This window comes from Euprymna scolopes, chromosome 2 (assembly GCF_053919585.1).
Source record: "Euprymna scolopes isolate OS-2025 chromosome 2, ASM5391958v1, whole genome shotgun sequence".
Taxonomy (NCBI): domain Eukaryota; kingdom Metazoa; phylum Mollusca; class Cephalopoda; order Sepiida; family Sepiolidae; genus Euprymna; species Euprymna scolopes.
Window position 1 is genome coordinate 70,910,081 of NC_136483.1, and position 23,924 is coordinate 70,934,004.

The 23,924-nt window shown below is 30.9% G+C and overlaps 1 protein-coding gene across 3 annotated transcripts in view; it reads left to right on the forward strand.

The window, feature by feature from the left end:
* The window catches only part of LOC145292159 (uncharacterized), a 90,259-nt gene that overhangs the window by 32,728 nt on the left and 33,607 nt on the right, over positions 1-23,924 (forward strand). For all 3 annotated transcript variants that reach the window (XM_080138318.1, XM_080138328.1, XM_080138337.1), the window contains exons 17-31: positions 266-355; positions 2,654-2,794; positions 4,273-4,377; positions 5,723-5,819; positions 6,625-6,745; positions 7,909-8,019; positions 8,336-8,437; positions 8,786-8,967; positions 10,588-10,682; positions 13,152-13,333; positions 16,631-16,766; positions 17,159-17,303; positions 18,289-18,372; positions 20,216-20,347; positions 21,066-21,253. In XM_080138318.1, the coding sequence (XP_079994444.1) occupies positions 266-355; positions 2,654-2,794; positions 4,273-4,377; positions 5,723-5,819; positions 6,625-6,745; positions 7,909-8,019; positions 8,336-8,437; positions 8,786-8,967; positions 10,588-10,682; positions 13,152-13,333; positions 16,631-16,766; positions 17,159-17,303; positions 18,289-18,372; positions 20,216-20,347; positions 21,066-21,253 (1,911 nt within the window). The remainder of the gene's footprint in view (positions 1-265; positions 356-2,653; positions 2,795-4,272; positions 4,378-5,722; positions 5,820-6,624; positions 6,746-7,908; positions 8,020-8,335; positions 8,438-8,785; positions 8,968-10,587; positions 10,683-13,151; positions 13,334-16,630; positions 16,767-17,158; positions 17,304-18,288; positions 18,373-20,215; positions 20,348-21,065; positions 21,254-23,924) is intronic.

The window sequence follows — 23,924 nt, forward strand, 5'->3', positions numbered from 1 at the left end:
CAATTTTTATTTTATGATTCTTTTAAAAATCCTCACATGTTTAATGACATTTTTCTATGGACTAAATTGACTAAAAACTTGTATACATTTCTAATTTTCAAGTCTAGTTTAATTTGTGATTTTATAATTGTTTTTACATTTTACATGAGATTATTATTTAAACAAAAGAACTGCAAAAAAAATTTTTTTTTTATCTCTAAAAATCTTTTCTCTTGTTTCTTTTCCATGCTGTATAATAAATTAATAATACTGTATTTTCTTTTAGAATATCTTCCTCAAGGTTGTACACTCAGGTTTTTGCTAGATTGGACATGGAATAGAGTGGTACAAATAAAGCATTATGTAGACGATACATGTAAGTTATTGTTTTTATTATAATTAAAATTAAAAATATAAAAATTTGACAGTGAAGTTTCAAGAGTTATTTTGTTTTCCTGCCTTTGCTTTTTGTTGCACATAGTTTTAGATAGGCTTTACATGGTTTTAAATATGAACTTACCATATGGAAAAATATCCTGAGAAAAATAGTCTCTTATTAAGATAGGGGAAGTGATGAATTATGTGAAGGAGGGAACAGAGTAAAAAACCCACAGACATGCATGTCGAATAGAAGTTGTGACAACATTGGTTTAGTCAGCAAGACAGGCATTCCATTTTCAAGCCTTTTACATAAAAAAGTATGAGATTAAAAAATAAATTTGAGAAGGGACGATGACAAGTAGCCAACAAATTTTAATAGTAAATAAACTAGTTTATAATAGAAAATGAGGTCCTTCTTCGTTATTGTAGCGAAATTTGAAAATTGAAATATTGAATTTCAAGTGAAACAAATAGTAGCTACTGAATTGCCATGCTGCAGTAATGAAAATATCCAAAAATTATGAAAAACAATAAGGTAGAAAATTATTGATGAAAAATGCTTTCGAAGACGGAAAATGAAGTTTTGCTAAATTGGCCAAAGATTTTCAGTTTTCAGAAAATATTTACCTCCCTTTTTTTTTATAATTAGAACTCTCCAGTGTCTTTTTTTGCAAAACTCAATTTTCACTAATTGTCTTTGAAAACTATGTTCATTAATATTTAATTTTCTACCTTATCGTTTTTCATAATTTTTGGATATATTCATTACTGTGATATGATAATAAAGTAACTACCATTGGTTTCACTTACAATTCAATATTTCAATTTTTGAGTTTTGCTACAATAACGAAGGAGAACCGAAAATGATTTGTGTTTGTGTCAATAAAGGATTTACATTTTTCTTATCATTACTAACTTATACGACTTCATTACAATTACTACATTGTTTGAATATTCAGCTTTGTTTAGCAGCAGACATGAATTGCAAAGATTTATTGCCAAGTTGTCTCTTCTCAGCTAAAAAAGGTATAGCTGATTTTAATGTTTGCTGAACTTGTTTCGTAATTTGCATGGTAAGAAAACATTTTGTAGTGCAAAGCAAAAAAACTCTAGAAATTGAAATATCAATTGATAAAATGAACCTGATTTGAAATAGAATTTAACTGTGAATTCTTTTCACTCCCTCTGTCACCAATTCCAGTTTGTCATGAATCATGCCCATTGGTCTCGTCAAAAATGGATATGTGGAGACACTTTGATTTGCATAGATGTTTCATGTTTTCTTCATAAAAGATTCACAGCAAGAACTCATCTTACTACCATTATTGCAATAAACTTTCCTTTCTTTCTCTGTGTACCTAAAACCAATTTTTATAAAGTTTCTTTCCAAGAACTCCCATCTCTTGAACACATTGCTGAAGGATTGCTTCCCTGCAGACTACAATATGGTCGCCTTAGAGTTCAGTGTCAACAAATACTTGTGAATCCGTCCTCTTAAGTAATCACATTTTTGCCCTTTACATTCATCCTTTTTAGTCTTTTTGTCAGTTGGATGCTGAATGATAGTCTCATTAACTTTTGTCCACAAGTGATTTTTAGCTGACTCCTTTAATATTAAAAATAAAAAGTGTTCTGGATTGTTTGAGTGTGAAGATTGAAATAAATTATTAACCATTAAAAATTGTCAGTTGAATTTCTCTGCTATTTCATCCAGTAAAGTTTCCAACTGAGAATTTTTTTTTGTGTGAAAAACATTAAAATCCTATTTTAACTTGATTCAATTGACCAGCATTGTTTTTATTTATTTATTTTTTTATAGGTACGTTAATATGTATTGTATAAGTTTGAAAGACATCTACTGTTGTGGAATAACTCAAACTACCCTCTGAAGTATATAATGGACTATATCAACTACTTAGAGACTGTGTGGCATATTTAGTATTGTTCCTATTACTGCCATAACTCTAGTTGTCTATTGTATGTTACTGAAAACCTTTTTTCATGTATGAATATACCTGCACCATTTTGATTTTAGTATACAACACCTATATAAAGTTCTCAAATTGTAAAATGCAGAAAAAAATGGTTCTTATTGAAATAGTGACATAATTTAAAGTGACTCACGAAAAAAAAAAAAAAAAAATTCTATTCTATTAAAGAGAGAAGATAAAATTTTCTATGCAGACACATTTTTATGGAAACAACCTTGAAAACAAATCAGAAATGTAAATATTTTTGTGTATTAATTGCAATGTAAATTTTGTTGTTGATCAATAAATGTTTTGTCTTTTAGGTAAACCGTTTTATGATTGGTCTGGTCTTCCTGTTGATGAACGATGCGTCCAGATTCTTCATCGTTGGTTGCAGAAACTCTTTTATTTGACTCACATTTTGAAAAAGTTCATCCACACATCGGCTCCCATCACAGAAAATGGTAAGCTGTTTTAAAACTTTTAAACATCTCCAATCACCTTTTTATATAATAATGTGAATACGTAATTTGATGGATGTATATGACTTTCTTTTTTATTTGTTTTGACATTTTTTTTTACTTGATACACCACTCAAATAATTTGGTGCATGTCCAGTTTTACCACAATATTAAAAAATTATAATTGCATAAAAACTTAATTATGGACGTACCTGTTAAGTTAAAAAAAAAAAGGCTGTACATCAAAATTTATGCACCTCCATCCAGTATTTTGTTTTTATAAAATAAACTTTGATCAGTAAATGATTTCTATCTATTATTTTTATGATTGTGTTGAACGAAAATGGTGGATGAGACATTTCACTGTTAAAATGTTTTTTCTTGTTTTAAAAAAACTATTTGATGGATTTGAGTAATTTTGTTATACTGTCTTTTTTTTTAACCTAACACGTAAGTACGTAATAAACATTTTGTGCCATTTTTTATTTTATTTTTTTTACAAGTAGTTTTTCATATTGGGATGAAATTGCGTAAACACCAATAATTTATTAACAATTAGATAAAAAGATGAGTGGGTTAAACACACTTGAAATCTTATTTACAAAACCTTTTCTTGGTATTTAAGCTTATAGTAAAATAACAACTCAATAATTCACTTCTCGATTTTTTAAAATTTTTACTGATATTTTGCCAAAATGGAAGATAAATAATAATTTATAATATTAAAAAAAAAAAAACTAGTGCTTATGGTTAATTTGGAGAGTAAAAAAAAAAAAAATTTAAGGTTAGATTATGCTAGTCAGTTCTTTTCCTCACTACATATCGTTTTTATTCCTAATATAAAGTATTTATGTAACATAAAACAACTACAACATTTGTTTTCATTTGAAAATTCATAAACTGTTATGTGTTAAAACATTCTTGCATCACTAAAAATAAGTTTCTTCTGTAGTATCCTTATGGAAAAAGTAAAGACATCATTTTGCTATTTAGCTAAGTGTTGACTGTGTGTACAAGCACATTATGTAAATTAGATGGCAAAATAATACAATTAAGAAGTAACACTGAAAAATATAATTCGTTCTCTAAATACTCAGTCTTAACATTATACAAAGGTTGAATCAACACTGAGAAGGCAAGAGAAATATATAGATAGCTTAAGTGACAGATGACTAATTAAGAATTAAAATGCAATTTTTTTTCCTAGTATAACTTTATCCCAGAACTAAATATTTTAGCATATATTTTGCATTGTTATACTATAGAAAAATCCTAAAGGGAAACTGATGTCATTTCACTTAGCTTTAGTATAATAATAGTTTTCATATTTTATGTTTCACCTAAATTCTTCAGAAAATTGATATTATTTCAGATAAGATTTCTAATCTCCAAAATTTTATTTTTCATTAACATAATTCTTTATGTATTGGCTTTACATCTTTCCTTCATTTCTTTAAAAAATGTCTTTCTCTTTCATGCAGGTATTGAAGAACTTAGCCAAAAGTGTGATGCTGTTCAATTGTTATCTCATCACTTAAAAGCTGTGATATGGTTTGTAGAATCGGCCCTTCTTCCAGAAAATGATGGTAAATTTGTTATAACTTCACTAACATATTTCCTTTTTCAATAATATAATTCAATATTATGATCTCATAAAATTACTGTCATGGTTTCTTCTATAATTTATGAATTTATGACCTTTAAATAATGTATGCTACTTCCTCCTAATCAAAATTGAAACATACCTATATAAATATACTAGCAGTACCCACTAACCGGCGTTGTTGTTGCTCCCCAACCTCCTAATGTTACAAATGGCTTTCGGAATAAACACCCCCAGCTCCTCATGTAAACAATTTTTTTAAATGTAGGTTGTTCGTTGGTCTACCAGGCCACATTTACCCAAAATTAAAAAAAGAAGAAGAAAGAAAAAAAGAAATATATTTTTTTTATGTTTCTAATGTAATCACCTCCCCCCATTTAATTTGTCCTATTTTTGTGTTAGTTTTGTTCATGAAATTGTTAGGTGAGAGTACAGAATGGTCTTATAAAAAAATTTAATCCTGGATCCCATTCCGCCAAAAAAGAATTAAATTTATCGTTATTTTATGGTTTAAATGTAAACCTTACCTTCTGCCCCGTCGCCAAAAAGAAAAAATTATCATGTTTTGCTTTCTCCCCTCTCCCCCAAATTACCACTCTTTAAAGAAAAGGGAGAGGAACATGTATCGTTGAATGCTAGGTGGCCAAAAAGTGTGTGCGCATTTTACGATAAAGTCATATAGGAAAGTGATCCCTCACTCTAATAAGTTAAATTTTACATTATTATAAGTTGCGTTTTCATATAATTTATAAAAGTGTGACTAAAAAAGTAGATCTTAATATTTTCATGGGTGAAACTTGGCCAAAATGTGCAAGCTATTGTTCTTAATATAAATTCAGTATGGGTGACCCTGGCAAAATTCAGGTTTGCATCCCTCTGGGACTTTTAGGGCTAAAAAAACATGCCGCCTTGGATCTCTTTTTCATATTACTCAAAAACTTGATATGTATGTCTATATAGTGGTTTTCCATTCAAATATACATGTCTTAAGGCATGAAACTGCACTGTTTGCCCATTTTCACTAGGATTCAGTGTTTCCAGGAGCTCAAAAGGGGGTCACAAATGCTCCCAAATTGCAAAAAATGATACTTTTTATCCCATAACTTTTGCCCCATCCATTAGATTTTTCTGAAACTTGGCGAAAATGTGAAGGCAACGTTGGCCATTCACATTTCTCACATTCATTATTTCTTCACTATTTTTTTGTGGCGTCATCTCACATGCAGCACCAGAGGGGGACTATGCATGCGTGGCTTGTTATTAAAATTCTAATTCTGTCATCCAATCTAAATTTCTAAAAATTAAAAAAAAATTTTTTTTTCTTTCAGAACTTGCCGCCTATATTCCTGGTCTCTATAGATATCCAAGGACGACTCTTATTGAAATATATATGAAACGACGAGAAGAATTGCAACACCTCCACAGGTAAACATCATGTTTACTATATTTTTTTAGTAATCAAATTGTGTGAGTTATGTATAAAGGTAAATGTTAGAAAGCTATCACAATGCAAGGAATGGAATGTTATCGGTGTTGAGGACGGAAGATAAAAACAAATGATATATATATATAATATATCATATAATATTTATTTAATTACTTTTATTTTGTCAATAAGACTTACTTGAAAAGTTAAATTTCTACACAGCAATGCAGTGTGTGTGACAGTGTTTCATAATATATTTTGAGGAAAATCCTCTTTCTCAAATGGTGGATGTTTCAAATCTTGAGATAGTATTTAAAAAAAAAATTTTTGAAATCACTCCAGACAAAGCATGAAGCCACTTGGTATAAAGAGTTTTAAAAAAAATAACGCTTCAATGTCAAAACCCAGCCAATTCAGAAAATAATTCTTTCCTCTTTGTCAGAAACAACACTTGTGGAATGTGAGGATTAAAGGATAAAATAAGGAAAGCGAAAGTTACGAGGCTACCAAAAGTAAACCCATGGTCCACTTTTTTTACTATCCACATAAAATTCATTGCAATTACTGACACTTATGGAATCAACTTGAGGAATATTTTTTTTTTCTTTTGACTCCTTGTAAATGGATATTATATTAAAGTTGATAGATTTTCAAACCACTATGGGATGTCAGTCTGCTTTGTTTAATGATATCAGCATACAGCTATACCAATTTCAATTAAGAGTATTAGAGAATAGAGAGATTTTAAATTTAAATATTAAATCTATTAAGTGTTTTCCATTTTGTTTCCTTTTTTCTTTTCAGTGATGTAAAGGCAAGTGAGTTGCTAATGGTTGATGGCTTAATAGAGAATACAGCGGCTGCTGTTCGTGACTTATGGCAGCAAGATGGAGGAGATGGACTCTATCCGCCACCTAGCATCAATGTGAGCATTGTTATTTAAAACCTTGTTTATGATTTAAGCATTTTCATGCCTTTGTGTATTCGATGTGTTATAAAAGTCATATGAGACATTTTTGGATTAAGAGAAGTTAAATTTTAAGAAACCATATTCAAACATGGTAGTAGCAGTTTTAGTCATTAAGAACTGCTTTAAAGCTTCACCACTCACTCATTTTTCAACAAAATTTCAAACAATTATTACAGTTTATAGATCACCTTCTCAGCTATATTGTGAAGAAAAAAATTTTCAATTTTCGTTCAGTAAAACAAAAGTTAAGATGGATTTTCTGGTGTTCAAAATCATAAAAATATGTAAGGAGGTGAGCGACGCTTTTTATGACTGGTTTCCATAGCAACCACATTGCTTCAGTGCCTACTGCTGCTACTAATTTGAAAAGAGAAGTAACAAGTGAAACAGAGAATGAAAGAAGGAAAGGGAGATAATTGGGGGGATTTTATTGAAAGCAGACGAGTGCCATGCATTGTTATTACATATGTGTTTATGGGGGCAAAAAAATAAGACTGAAATTAAACAAAGAACAAGTGAATTTATTGGAAGCTTGGAAAAATTAGGGATTACGATAGAAAAATGCGAGCATTATAATAAAGTTTAGTCAATGTTTGTTTCCCTTGGGTTTTTTCTTCCTTATAACTTTTCATCATACAGTATACATGCAAAACTATTCTTTAGTTTTGAGATTGAGTTATGTTTGGAAAAAAATGATTTTAATAGTTCTAACTACCTTTAATTTGCAATTAACTCATCAAGTTATGCATCTTCTAATGCATGCTTTTCTTTCTGTATATTGTATTAAATAAGAGTGATGAGAAATGCTCCTTATTTACTTTAAATAAATCTGGCTTTCTACACTCTCTCTTTCCCCATCTCTCTCTTTCCCCTCTTTCCTTGCCACCTCTAAGCTTAATACAAACAAAAACTGATAAAATGAAATTATAAAGAAATGCATTTACTGTTTACAACACATGCTGAACAGAATATAAAAATATGATAAAATAAAAAATAGTGAAAAATAGAAAGTACAACTTCGTACTTTCTTCAAATTCCAAAACTATTTTTTTATCCTCATTTTACTTTTTTTTTTTTTTTTTTTTTTACTTAAAAAATTAATTTCTTTTTCGTTTCAGGCATTGATTAATATCTACTTATTGGATGATGTGCCATTGTTGATCAAGCATTGCATAATCAGTTATTTTTTGTTGGATCTTAATTCTCTTGAGGATGACAACAACATAAAAGTAAGAGAAACACTTTCATTTCAAATAATCCTTATTTTGATGATGTAACGGATCTTCATGTTGCTATTTGTTTTAGAGTGACTTTCATGAGGGAATATAATATTTTAAGATATCAAAAATTATATGAATGATTTACTGAATTCAGATGGCTTTTTCTAAATGTATGTGGGGTTTGTGGTGGGTGTAAAAGCTTGTCTCGTGTCTGAGAGGAAATAGTCATATCTCATGCGATCGACAAATGGCTCCTTAAATTGAATATCCTTTATATAATAAAAATTTTAAGATTCTTTTTGTTTTTTTTGTTCTATTGTTTCAGATATCTTCAAATATCACAACATTTGCTGATTTGTTCTCTGTGCCCTCAGATACAATGAATCTGATCACAGGCTTTTGGCTCTTGGACCACAAAGACTTTGAGGTAGCATTTTCCTTCTTTTCCCTTTTCTCCCTTATTCTTTTCTTTTTATTTCTTTTCTATTTTACTTTTTACTCCTCTTCTCTTTTTTCCCCCTCTCTCTCTATCCCCTTTCTCCCTCTATTTTGTTTTCTTCTCACTGTTTTTCTCAATCTTGTTCTCTGTCTTCTCACTGTTTTTTCTTTCTCTTTTAATATTTCCTTTTGTTGATATAAATAATGAACTGTTCCTATTTTGTGTTTCATGCTTTAATTTCGTTTGTTAATAAACATTGCAAGCGAGAGCGACAACAGTGTGTAATAAACATTGAATGTGAATCTCATATTAATTTTTAAATTTTCTTTTTTATAGATGGCATTTTCTTTCCTGGTGAACTCTCCTGTATTCGGTCCCTGGCAGCATAAACAGGTGATCAAAGCTCTGCTGTACCAAAATGAAGGGAAACTGGCTTTGCGTTATTTAGCTGTCAAACAGCCTCCGCTTTCTTCTCCAGAAGAAGTCAAATTAAAGTTAACCACTTTTCTTGTGAATGGGTAAAATTAAATATTTTCTTTTGTTATTCTATTTAAAAAGAAAATGAAAGCTACTTTTATATTAAGAGGCAACTCCTTTCTGTAAAAAAAACTAGGCCAAGAAATGAGAAGTATTTAGCAGGGATGTGAGCTCTCCATCTTTTACCAGCTTTTAAAATTTTTTTTTTCCCTACCCCAAACAAGCCATATGTCACTTAAACATGAGGGGCTACTAATTGGGATCAGGTCTGCAGGGGACTGAGGAGTTGAGCAGCGTGATGTCTGTTTGCGTTAGATTTAAACTTTTGCATATTAGTAAAGTCAGGGAAGCTAGAAACAGGGAAGGAATTCTAAAGTCTAGCAGTCCAAGAGATGAAACTAGAATAGGAGGCTTTTCAGCATCTAGGGATCTCAACAGTAAAATGATGGAATTTTGTTACTTGTTGGGCTAGTCTAGAGTATGTACATTGAGGGGGGGGGCAAAGGTGCTATGAGTTCATCAAAGCACATACCAGCTAAATGTTAGTTCTCTGCATTTTGGTTAAGATCTGCTGTTTTGTTTTTTGTTAATAAGAAAAGGCTGATTTCTGCCAAATTGCTAGAGCTTTACATCCTAATTTTTTTTATTGTTATTTGGCTGGATTTTATTTCTTTATCTTTTATTCCTTGCACTTTATCTTTCTTTCTGTTTTTATTTTCTTCCTGTTCTCATCTCACCTCCCTTTTTTCTCATTGATAATTCTTTGTGAAAAATAAATAAGTTGGAAAATTCATCTCAGGCTAAGTTTTTTTTTTTTTTTTTTTTCATTGTAAACCATTTCCTCCCAATCTATCTTTTCTAATTGCAAACCCTATATTTATTATTTGTTTTATTGTTTCCATCATCACAGAACCATTTTCTTTTTATTATTTTATACATAACTTATTTGCTGAAACTTATCATTAATCACCAAAATAAGGACCTTTTTTTTTTTTGTTGCTGTTTGTTAGGCAAGTCAGAGTTCTGCAAAGAGTTTATAAAGATTGTCTGCTTTGCTTGAAATCCTCCTTGTTTGTTGCAACTATTTGTTAACTTGCATGAATGCAGCTGTTTACCTTTTCAATACTGAGAACAATAAAGCTCAGTGATTACATGCTTGGCTCAGAACATACAAGGAATGGCAGAAAAGCAACGTTGCTACTTTCACTCAATTTGATTTGCGATTCTGTGCCTGACATGCCTTTGCTTGTCACATGCAAGAGCAAAAATAACCAGAGAACAACAGATCTTGATGCTGACTCTTGGATTTTCACCAAAGCTCTGTTAGTCAGGTAACTCTGACACTATTACATTGCTACTCCTTGTATCACGGTGAGGAAAGGTTGGTCTTTAGGAGGATGGGTTGCTACCTTTGTGTCCAAAAACTGATTTCATTTTATTTTTTTCAACTGCTGCTCATATCTCTGTATTTTAAAATTGTATAACATTTCAACTTATAATAAAAAAATTAATAATTGTTAATTTAATCAATTTAAAAATGTTCTGTTTTACTTAGACCAATAATTTATTTTAATTAAAAATATTTTATTTAAAGAATAAAAAAAAACAACCTTTTTTGTATATAAATTAGTTTTCTATATATAAATTAATTTATCTTTCAGGATGACAGCTCAAGCTGTAGAATTTCAGCGTACCTGTTGTGATCAAAACAATGCCCAAGATTTGATAAGCCATATTTTTTTAGGCTGCCAACAAAGTAACTTTGATTTTTATTTCCTTCGCTATTTTAATTCTCATTAATCGTTTTTGTTTTGTTTACATTAAATGTATTACTAGTTAAAGTTTTTTTGAGGATAAGGGGTGTAAGTGGATATTGAAGTAAACTGGAAATAAAGAGTTAAAATCTAATCAGATCCATTGCATTCATTTACACTGTTATACTATTAAAAAAGGTATGAATGCCCCTCCCTGCCTATAGATAAAAAAATACAGCAGTCTGTGTTCAATGAATAGTTTCCAGCATTATGTAATATTCTTATCTATTATGACATTTCTATTTAGTCTGGATATGATGCTATAAAATTATGATATTCTCCTCATCTAAGTAAATACCTCTTCTAATTGGATGAGCCCAAATTCAATCACCTGCAACATTTAACTGAAAAATTGAAGATACTCATTACATGTCACAGATTAATAAACAATTAAAATGACATAAGATTACTTTTTATGTGCTGAATAATAGAGAAATCCTAATTATGTATTTCAATAGAGATGGGAACTCTTCAGATTTGTCTCTTAATCCCTCCCCCACTCTCCTCAAAAATACTTTAAAGATGATCCTTATTTAAAATCTCTAATAGAATTTCTATTGTTTGTTATACACTCTAAATTCTTTTTACTATTCTTTCTGAATGCATTTAATTCCAGCTTGAAATTTTCTATGCTGTTTCTGTCCTTAATCTGATCTGACATTTTCAAAAATATTTTACTCTATTAGCAAAAATTCAATCCATTAATAGATCTAGTTTATAAAATCTGCAAATTGTGGAAAAATATTTAAAAAACTTTTTTTTTGAATCTACTATACTTAAAAATACCATTACATATTTTAAAAGTTTCACCGTTTGTTTATCTATGTAGTTAAATCTAATTGTCTCTAATCTTTCCCTGTAAATGTAATCTTTTTATTAGGTATTTATCAATCTGTTGGTTGGTTGGTTGTTTTTGTTTTACAGCGTATCAACCTTTTTCAGATTATTTAATGCCGAGTGATTTTGAGGAACATTTTTTTAATGGAGTATATTTGTTTTTTAAGTCGGATTCTATTTAACCCATAGTTGGGACCCTAACAGGTACTACCACTACGGGTCAGAGTGGACCTGGGAGCAATGGCAATTAAAGGGTGGCTCCACACTCTCCAAGGCCCGCAAGCTAGGGCCTCACCATCGGATATAGTTTTAGGTCATATCCAAACCTTATCAATCTGTGAATGTTTTCAACTCTTAATCTAGCAATACATATGAAAAAATTGAAATTGCTTTAAATATCTCAATAATGGCATATATAGAAAGAGCTTGATGATCTAAGAAAGAATCTTTTTCAAATTTGACGTTTTCAGGCAGTTAACCATTTTTTTATGGCAAATAAATCCTGTGAATTTTTTTTGACAATTATGTACATTTTTAAGAGGGTTTTTGTGGAAGGAGGAGGCTTATCACATGGATTTCAGGTTAGTGTTAGATATGAGGGAAATTATGTGTGAACATCCTGAAAACTTGGTAGAAAAAGAACAATTATTTTAGAGTGGGAATTTCTTTCACATATAAGTTTCATGTGAAACAATCCACCATTTTTAGGCCATTTTAGCTTTTTAGAGCAGTTAATTTTTCTATATGACACAAATAGTGTGCATTTTTTTTAGGGGGTGCGAGGTCTTTTTTTTTTTTTTTTTTTTTTTTTTTTTTAATGATTGTGTAGTTTTCAGATTAATTGTACAATGGGATTGCTACTCTGACTTAAGGTTAGTGGTAGAGTAATGAAAGGGTTTTACTTCATTTGGACATAATGTTAGGGTTAAAGGAGATATTTTTCAGGGTGGAACTTATCATTCAGATTTAAGATAAATGGTACGACAGATTCAAGGATGACACTTTAGTGGGTAGGCTTGTCTCTTGAATGTAGATTTAGTATTAGCATAATTTTTTAATATATATATATATACTTTTTAAATTGAAAAAATATCAAAAGAATTTAGAGTACTAACTGCTTGAAAAGACAAGAATGGCCAAAAACTGGGGATCATTATATATTAAATTTATATGTGAAAATGACCTCCCCCTCCAGTACTCCAAATTATTATTTAAAATGTTTAAAAAAACAAAGGTTTAATGCAAGAATTATTTCTTTACAAATTTTCTGGATGACTAATTCCTTCTTGTTCAAACTAGTGAAATCAAAAATTCATCTAACCCCTAAGTGGACTATGAGGGTGATTGTTTTCTGATAAGCACTACTTGTCAATTTCTGATTTCAAAAATTGAAGCCATCATCAAGTAGACTGTTTCTCTTTTACCAAACCAACCAACCAAACCACATTCTCCTTTTCAACTCTGGTTAATACATAATCAACTTTTGATATCCCTTGATCCAAAGTCTGGTATTTTACAGTTTTTTATGTTAACGATTGTAAAAGATTTTTATAATGTTTACTTTTTATTTCCAGCCAAAACAATGGATCAATTGCTGAAACTTCCCTTAACTGAACTTGAAGAGAAATGGCTTGAAAACTACCTGTTAACAAGTATGGAATCGCATTCTGAAGAGTTACTCGTTATGTTTTACCTCCAACGAGCACGCTTTGTAGATGCTATTCGTCTTAATGAAAGACTAAAGACCAAAGCTTTTGTATGTATATTTTCTAAGTTTTTGGTACTTATTATGCAGAGAAGTTACCGTGATGAAATAATAACTTAACATGGGCAGGGTGTTTTTTTAACTATTCTGTACTTTCATCTATATATATATAAAAGCGAAAATGTATGTATGTATGTTCGCTTTTCCTCGATGTCCACGAAAGGCTTCTTTCAAACAAGCGCTTGCTCGCTTCACAACTTTTTAAAACTTTTTATATCATCTAGAAATTGTAATATCTACGAATTATCCACGGAGCTCGCCTCTCTATTTAATTTTATTCACTTTCAAACCTTAATTATTCCACATTTCCCGCATCGGCACGCGTTACATTCGCTTTTCGGTATAAAAAAAAGCGAAACTCGACTCTAATCACAGGCGAAAGCCAGTTTGTTCAATGTCTACTTCGTCATATCGAGATGAGGGAGCGGGTTTTTAAAAACAAACAAACCCATTTATTCAAAACTGTCCCGCACAAAATAACTGCTGAATACCTATCGCTGTCACGTCCATCAAAAATGCGCACCTGTTTTTTTTTAAAACACTTTACTATTTTCCAACTGCGCGTCGTCAACGCTTCGGCTTTTTTTCACATACCCTGAAAAACACCCGGGCAACGCTGGGTACCCCTCTAATCACAGGCTGAAAGCCAGTTGTCTCAAGAGAGCTAAGTAACGTTTGTTCAATGTCGACTTGGTCATATCAGACTGTAGCTTTCATTTCACTCCTCCTAATAAACAGGGAGCGGGTTTTTAAAAACAAACAAACCGATTTATTCACCTCATTCAAAACTGTCCCGCACAAAATCGTAACTGCTGAATACCTATCGCCGTCACGTCAATCAAAAACGCGCACCTGTTTTTTTAACACTTTACTATTTTCCAACTGCGCGTCGTGAAGGCTTTGTTTTTTTTTCACGGGCACCTGTTTTTTTTTTCACATTTCCGGGGTTTTTTCACATACCCCGAAAAACACCCGGGCAACGCCGGGTACCCCTCGCTAGTCTAACAATAAAAGAAGATATTGTAAAACATGAATTTTACTTGAAAATACTATTAAAAAAATAGCACAGTAACTTCTCTGCATAAGCACCAAGCTTCTTTTTTTAATCGTTTGGATTTGAAAGTCTCATCCAAATATTACCAAACAAGGTATTCATTTACATGTTTCACACTGTTTTTTTCTTTCCCATTTGTTGTAGTTATTTGCACAATAATCTCTGGTCTTTAGATACCATTTGTTGTTATTAGTAACTTTATGGGAATTTAAAAGTAAACTCTTTATTTAATCAACTGAGGTTAATTGCTCTCATTTCATTGGTTAATGGATATTCTACAGTATAAGTTGAAGGAACTTGGAAAAAAAAAAAAATGATACTAGATATTTCAAAAAGCACAATACTGATTCCTGAGTTTGTTTAATGATGTTTAGTTAAGGCAGTTTGGAAAGTGATCCTATGTACGCTGAGCTCGTATTATAGACGAATGCAGCCTGAAGTTCGGTGTGCAGATATGGATTGTGGCCATGGCACTAGGGAAATTTGGATTTATCATCACCAATTAGACAAGTTTATCTTCATTCCAATATGTGTATGAATCATGTGATTGACGTCTCTGACTGTATCCACTATTACTGCTAAACCTTGCCATGTATCGTACGTTGATAAGTGATGTTGCAGAGTGCACAACAGCCTATATAAGGAGTTGTCGTCCTATCATATTTCCATGGACAATCTTGTTAGAGCATAGTAGTACACTGTAACTAGGCCAGACATGTACAGAGACCTTAATATTGCCCACTTATTTACCATTTTTCAAAGAGAGCTTGCTAAACAGCATTAAATATTTTTTTCATGTCCAGTTTTACTATTATCCTCTTGCCATCTGCCTTGTTGCTAAGGTTACTGATTGCATGTTTGGCTACCTTGTATCTGTATTTAATTCTGGCATCAGGTTAGATGGAACAATGGGTCTGCAATGCAAATTTACTAACTTCTAGAATACATTTCCTATGTTAATAGGGCATATCTTATTGTTTATTTTTCTGAAAACTTATCTTTGTTGAGGTGAGTGTGTGTATGTAGGTGGGTGGGGGTAAAAACGATTTTGAATGAGCACATGTTCTCAATTCTACTTACTGTGAAGCAACAGATGGTAGCAATCACATTGTTTCAAGTGACAATAATGTGTTGGTTTGGTTCTGAATCAGACAGATCTCCCGTTTAATAGGGATATTGGATGCTCCAGTTGCAGTGCCTATTGCAGGTATATTGTCAGACAAGAATGGTTTTACTGAGCCATGGCATCACCTTTGAGGAAATTCACATTCAGACCTCTTTTCATATACATAATAGGGTTATCTGGCTTTCCAAAAATGTGTGAGGCTTTGTTCATTGAGAGTTCTGGAGGTGGAAGTCTTGTTTCAAAAATGCTTCTTGTTACCCACTATGGTAGATAAATTGATCAAGATCATCATCATATCATATGAGAATGAAGATGCTATTGTTGGCATTGGTTTTCTCAATGTTTTTATAGTCGAAATTCTTTCTAGAAAGACATCAGGGATTACAGGAGGGACCACATGAAGGTTGCCAACATCTATTAAATGAATCTCAAACATTTGTGTGTGTGTGTGTGTTTGTATGTCTGCTAAAAACTTTTCTCATCTGTATTCTACAGGCAGGAACACAGCATTGTTAGAAAGTGATCTCTTGGACAAAAAATATCGAAAAATTGAAAAAAATAGTCCATTATTTTGTATAGAAATATTGTTTTGTTTGAAGGATGTGATCAGATACAAACCTTGCTTTCGGCACAATTTGTAAACCATGCATGCGTCAATCATTGACACATGCATTCTAAATAGCTAAATTTGTAACGTTAACACATCTGCATAATTATGGGCACATCAGTAAAAGTGTTTGGTTACTAACTTAAACTATGCAAGTTTGCGCCCGGTACGCATCAATTTTTTATTTTTTATTTTTTTATTTTTTATTTTTTTATTTTGCTTACTAAATTTTACTTTCGGTTTCGCGTCTGATGCCACCCAAGTCCCACTTTTTTTTCTGCATTTCTAATTCAATACAGAGGCAGAATCTCTACCTTCAAGCTTTTTACATGAAAGATGTGCAAGTCTTTTTCAGTGTTGTATTTGTCATATTGCCGGTTGAGCATTATGAATCATTACTGTCGGTGTTAGTGTTGAATAGAAAATGTTCATAACATTGTTAATTAGCATTTGGAGTCATGCTAAAGTTCTTTTTTTTTTCTTAAATTCTTTTTTGTGCAGGGTATGATGTCAGCAAAAGACAGGGAACGAGCCTCAACAAGGAATGCAATTGTGAATGGCTGTGCCAAGCTTTTACCAGAAGTGCAACGGCAGCTCATCTTTGAGCCAGCAGTGCTGCCTCGGAAAATTAAAAAAGGTAATGGATTTGTTGATTTGTTCTTTCACAACTATGTTTAAATAATTAAAAGCTTACAAAATTTTCTGTTTTTTTTTTTTAATTTTTTTTATTTATTTAAAAGTTTTTCTTTTTTATAGAAATGAAATCACTTCAATTTTCTTTTTTTTTTAATAACTCAATGAATACTTTTTTCTGGAATTTCTTATTTCTAAATAATTTTCTAAATTTAGAAAAATTTATTTAGAACTAATTGTATTCATAGCCTAGTAACATTGTGAGTTTGTTCTGCTTGTTTTCAAATTTATTTTAGAAAATAGTTCAAAATTAAATTAAAAAAAAAATCTTGTCTAATGTTTTTATCTCTTTAAATCTTTAGTATTGCATTGAATGTTTTTGTATTTATTTATTAGATATTGAATTTCTACACCCGAAACCGCTTTCTACAATGGTGACTAAATCCAACCCATCCAAGTTAATTTCACAGTCAACATTTGTGATTGCGCTAATAGAAAAGATGCAGGAAGTGGCTCAAGTGGACCTTTATACAAACAACAGGTATACTTGATAATCAGTTACAATCTGGATTTTTCTCTTGTCTAGGAAGGATCTGATTATGTTTAATAGGATTTAATTTTGATGAGGAGTGCTTCATGTCAGACCTTGTCAAAGGCTTTGAATATATCCAGAGCCACAGCCCTAAGAGATAAGCAAACATCAGGGTCAGAGAATTGAACAACCAACCTTATGTTTGACAGCTAAAGCCAATAACTATTAAGCCACCACAGGTAGACAATGTAAAAAGACCTTGAATGAATTGTAGTTATTAATGGTAACCAGACAAAATTTGTTAGTTTTCTTTTGTATTGATGGCACATTAAGAAAAAAAATTAGAATGTTTATTGATTTATTAGCATAGACTGGAAATGAATGCTGAAACAAAACCATGTTTAATGATTAGCATACAATAGAATAAGATGATAGTTTCTTATTTAGAATAATGTTCTAATTTGAAGTGATAATTTGAAATTTTCTATTTGATCATTTTCATCACAATAGCTAAAACTGAGTTGATCAGCTGATGAATATGACCAAAGTTTGTTTCATTAAATTTTTTATTTGGTTATTTGGATGACAATGAGTTTTGATTAGAGTGAAAATTCTCCTTCCCCTTTAATAAATTTGATTAATGGAAAACAAAATAATAGATGGGATTAAATATAAAAAATTAAAATCTAGTTGAACTACAAATTTTAATGTTTTAGAATAGTATTTGGCATATCTTACTGATGGGATTTTTTTTGTATTTTAGTTAGCTATTCCGGTCAATGGGACAGGAGAAATCGTACTCTACTTTATGTATAGGCTGGATGAAGTCAATTTTTGCTTATTCTTCTTATTAGCCATTAAAATCTTACCAAATTCCATAAATGTTGTATAAAAAAATCAACCTCCTTATATATATGTTCAACTGCATTTTCGATTTCTTTTGCCGATGGTTTTGTATCTTTGTAAGAGTGATTTTTTTTTTTTTTGTTTCTAGATCATTTTCCGATGATTTGGAGCAACGACCCATTGAGCCTTTTATTTCTACACCGATTACACCAAAGAAAAAGTTTCCGCTTAGGTATGTATCTTGTAAATGAAAATTGAATTAAATTCAATTAATTTTAACTCCAATTTCATTCGATCTTTTTTATTGTTATGAAGAAAAGTTCTATTGAATTTGTATCAATTGCTGCTCTGAAGATATTGTTAAGCAGTAGATTTTTTACATTCTCTTAATGATTGAGATTTACTTTATTTTTTAGCTTTTTTCATCTTAGTTTTTATGTTCATAACATTTTGACCAATGAGCAACCAGGATTAATTTAGAAATTTCTGGAATGAAATGTTGTGAACATAATGACTGAAAACTATGAAACATTGTATCAGAAATATTATGAAAAGATTTGCTTATGTTTCTTTTGGACATTGTATTTATTTTTTACTTTTATTCACATCAAACGAAGCATAGTACCACTTAGACATAAAGGGCTTCTATTTGGAGTCATATCCACAAAATTGTTATGTAGGGAGTTTAGCAACAAGATGTCTGTTCATATTACACTTAAACTTCTGTATGTCAGTACAATCAGAGGAAACAGGAAACTGTCAGGGAATTCTAAAGTCTAGCAGTTTGAGAGAAGAAACTATTAAAAGTAAAAGGTTTTCTGGCATCTAAGGATCTCAGCAATGAAGGGGTGGGATTTAGCTGCTTGTCAAGTTAGTCAGGAGTATATACGTCAGGTTAGGAGTATATATGTCAAGTAGGGGAGTACAAGTTCTTTGAGTTCAGAGTACATTCCATTAAAGTACTTGTAAAACAGACCCAAGGATGCAATACTGCGATGATGGGACAGCTCTTATTTTAAATTAATAATCCCATTTCAACTTTTAATGAAGAAAAAAAGAAACCTATTATTATTGTACTCAAGCCAAAGTCATAAACATTTGTTTCCCAAAGGCTTTATCCTTATATATTTTAATTACACAAAATATGTGTTAAAATATTCATCAGTTTGGGGGATTGAATTGCATTTAAAAATAAAAAATTCCATTCTACATATTCTAATTAGCTGTAATTTACAAATGATTTATCAAGTAACCCATCTTTTACTTTCTATCACTTCCACTCTCTCTCACTGTATGTTGGTTAACAACGCCTATCCATTCTCTTTTCTATACCATCTATTATTCTTGCATCTGTCCACTTTTTCTCTGGTTATTAATAATGAAAAGTAATTAAAGTAAAGAATGAAATAAATGGAATAGTTGATTATAAACAAAAGGGAATATTATCACAAATGGTTCTATTTTTTAATGTATAGTTGGAGAGAAAAAGAGCAAAAGATAGATATGTAGACAGAGGCAACAAAGAAACACTAATTTTTACTTTTGTTATTTAAAAAAATTTAATTTGCTTTGAATAGTGTTCAAAAATAAACCTATTAATAGAGCATATATACATTTATAAGTTGTTTAGCTAAAATAAAGTTTGAAATTACAGATTTTTAACCATGAGATTTTTATTTTTCCTTTTTTTTTCATTTTTTAATTTGTATTTAGTTTAGAATTCAAAATTGTCAACTCAGTATCTTCAGAATTATTTTCTTTGGGGCATATTCAAGTTATTTCCTCTTAGACTGGGCAACAACAGAATGAACTCTTCAATTATAAAGTATATATATATATATATAAATAAAAATTTATTTTCTATACCTGTACAATATTCAGATATGTGTTTGAAGTTTAAAAAAAATATGCAAGCAAATAACATCTTGGACAACACTAGGTAGGTACAGCTAGTTATTTTTAAGATAATAAGTTACGAGAACTTAACCCTATTGTCCATTTTTGATAGCACGTTAAAATTGTCTGATTTTATTGTCTTGTAAAAGTAAATAATTTTAATCTTTTTTATTTTCTAGTGATTTATCTAAAGTGGTCTATGAAAGAAATTTAGTTGATGAGCAGAAATCCCAGAGTTTACGATTATCTCCAACAAGTACGCCTCCCATGGCTGCTGCCAGTTTTTCTTATGATGATCAACAAAATGAACGGTAAGCGGTCACATTCAATCTTCAACATTTATTGTATTTTCTATAAATGTTTTGGTACTTTTGCATTTTGTGCACCAGATTTCCGTGATGTTGGCTCTAACTCGCCTGGCAGCTGACGTAAACTGTTGGAATATGCCAAGCGCTGATCAAAATTAAAAACACTAGGAAACAAAAGTATAACATTTATCAGATCTTAATTACAATTTAAAAAAAAAAATGGAAAAACAATAAAATAAAATATAACAACCTAAATTTATGAATAAATAGTTTTATTTTGTTTTTAAATAAATAAAAACATTTTTTTTTCTTGAGAGAATTTTAAGGAAAAAATTTTTTTCTTTCTTTTGTAAGGTTTATGTTTAGGAATTCTTTTTTTTTTTTTTTTTTAAGAATTTTTAAGGAAACTTGACATTTTTTTAGGGTTAGAGTTAGACTGATTAAATTTATGCATGACTAAAAACAATTTTTTTTCTTCCAATTTATTAAGTTGTCTGCTTTGATTTGTATTGGCTAATGTGTTTTTTATCGCTTTTTCATCAGTTGATCAACTTGATCAATACTCAACATATTCTGGTGGCTTACATCAGCTACTAGTCAAACCTGAGCCAACATTTACAGAAATCTAGTGCAGTAAGTGCAAAAGTACCAATTTTTCTTGTGTTTATGCGCAAGCTTTCTTGTATATTTATACCAATCCTCTTTAAATCCAATTTTGTAGGCCTTCCAAATATGTAAGTACTGAAGCAGCAGCCATTCTTCGGACTCCAATCATACACAGAAAAAGCACACCTCGGGCTCATGTTACGAGTCCACGGCCAACACCTCAGTCGATATTGAAAGTGAGACAAATTTCTAATAAATCACTGAACATGCATGGAACGTCACCTCTTGGTGTTGGAAACAAAGGTACAGCATTGGTTTCTTTCTCATTACTTTCCTATTACTTACAAGAAAATGGCTAGCCCGACCAAATCAGACTGATACTGGCTTTCTGACCTAAAACACACGAAACATTGTTTTTTTTTCCTCCCCCTTTGCAAAACTCAATCATGTTCTGCAAAGTAAAAAACAAAAATAATTTTCCTATACAAAAAAAAAAGCAAACCAAACACAATGAATAAATATTGAATGGTATAAAAAGCTTAAAGCATTAAATTTTATTCCTTAATTTTTAAAGTTTATAAAAAAACATTTTGTTTAAAACTTGCATTTCATTTAAGATTATATTTTACTTATTTAATTTACATTAAAAACAAGAAGGAATATGCTGCAACAAGTTGAAATTATTTTTATTCTGATATGCTACTTGGGTGAAAAAGTAAAGTTTTTTTTTGTAATAAAAAAGAAATGATTAAAATCTGATATAAAACATAAAAAGAAAAAAAAATATAATTAAATCTACTCTTCCGTCTTTCCATCAGTCTTTTAGTTTTCTCCTTTGTATCACTATTTTCCTACTTTCTCTCAGCTTTCACATATATTCTATCTAGATTATTGAGCATAGTTCAATTCAACATAACACTTAACTAGTAAGAGTAAAATTATATTATAGCACATATCAATTGTATTTAGAGTATTGAGTACATTTGGATTCAGCATCTACCACGTTCCAAGTGGCCCACTGCATTATTGCATGCACTTGTTATATCTATGGAATTGAACACTATTTTATGTAGTATATACTATTTACTGAATGTCCTACCGCATTAATAATTTATTGCTCCAGAGTTTGTTTCAGATTAATAACTGGGGCCATAAATAAAATGCAATATTAATAATGTGTGCTTAACATATTTTTGTTAAAACTTATTTCTTTATCTCTCCTTATCCTGGAACTCATTTGTTTTAAAACCAAGTTTATTACTTTTGAGCAAAATATAATAAACAAAAACAATTTCATAAGTGAGCAGTGAAAAAATGTCATGAGGCCTCCAGAGCTCTATTGAAAGCCCTGAATTTAGGAGACATAAGTTTCTAATACCCCCTAAAAGAGAAATTATTTTCTAGTGATTCATTTTCCTTAATTTTGACATGACAAGTAGGTAATGTTTTTATTTGAAATGTGTTGGTTTAAAAGAGCACCAATACACACAAGCACTATATTTTGTCTTGTAATTATTTAACTGTTTCATTTTCCATAATTTTTGGAATTTATACTAATTTTGACATGACACATAATGTTTTCATTTGAAATACACCAACACCTATATTTTCTTGTAATTATTTTACTATTGATTTTTTCCATAATTTTTGGAATTTATGCTAATTTTAACATGAAAAGTATGTACTAATATGTTCACATGGAATGCTGTGGTTTAAAAGATCCTTAATCTATATCAGGAGGCCTCCGGAGTACTAATAAAACCAAGTTTCTAAGCCCTCACTCTCATCTTTTTTATTAGTATTAAGATATGAATATGAAAATAACATGACAGTCACAGATTTCGTATATTTAATAGTACCTATTTACAACGCCTCCCCACGGGACAAAGTTAGACATCAGGGTCGTTTTTTTAACATGGAGAAAAGGTACAAAAATAAAAAATTGTCTCAATCGTGAAGGGCTGCTCCTCCACTGAAAGAGAACAAGAAATGGAAGTGCAGCATCTGAAGAACAGATACTACGCTTTGATCTTGGCCAAAAGGCCAAGTCAAAGTAGTTGTTTTTCACTCTCCATTGGTATACGCTTGTCTTTCTTTCTCTCTCTCTCTTGATATGTATTTCTCCTCCTCCTGTCACTTTGCAACCATCTGATTGTATGTAATGTCTCAAAAATAAAATCTTTACATTTCTAAACAAACTTTTCAGAGGCAAAATTTTTAAATCTGCCTAAAAAAAATGTTTAAAATGAAATAAGTAACTATTGTAGACCTGTGCTAGGGGTCACAAATGAAAGAAACCACAAGCAGTATAAAGTGTATAAATATAATATGTATTTATCATAAAGAATATAGGAGCCACTAAAGTTGTGTGAGAAACGTGTTCATAGCATGCGGTTAAACATGGTATGAATGTCTCTGGTTAGTCTCTGAAACCAGTGGTATTCATAGGACTGGTTGATTCCACTTAGTTCTCAAATAGGGGTGATTTGTACCCCCCCCCCCCAAGCTTTTCATTCCCTTGGAATGATCGTATAGCTCTTTTTCTTGGGGTTGATCTCTATCGGGTCGGTCATTTTCCTTTTTCTGGAGGACTGGCGTTGTGGTGTTACCAAGTATATCTGGTTCATTATCTCTTCTTGTTCAGCAGGAAGTTGTCTTTTGTCATCTGTGATACATTTCCGAATTTGGTTCAAATATTTCTTGTGAGTAAATCTTGGACCTTCGATAATATAGACCATCCGTCCGATCCTTTTCTGAACCTTTCCTAGTTCCCACATTGTACTATTATTTTTGTGTACCTGGAAAAATACCTTTTCACCAGGTAAATATCTCTTTTTAGGAACTATAGTATTTGGCAGTTTCACCTGTTTTGGCAAAAGTTTCTCGAAAACTGGCTTAATTTTCCTCGTGAACATTAACTATGCTGGCGACATCTTTGATGGAGTGCTTTCATTTGGCATAATTTGGTAAACTT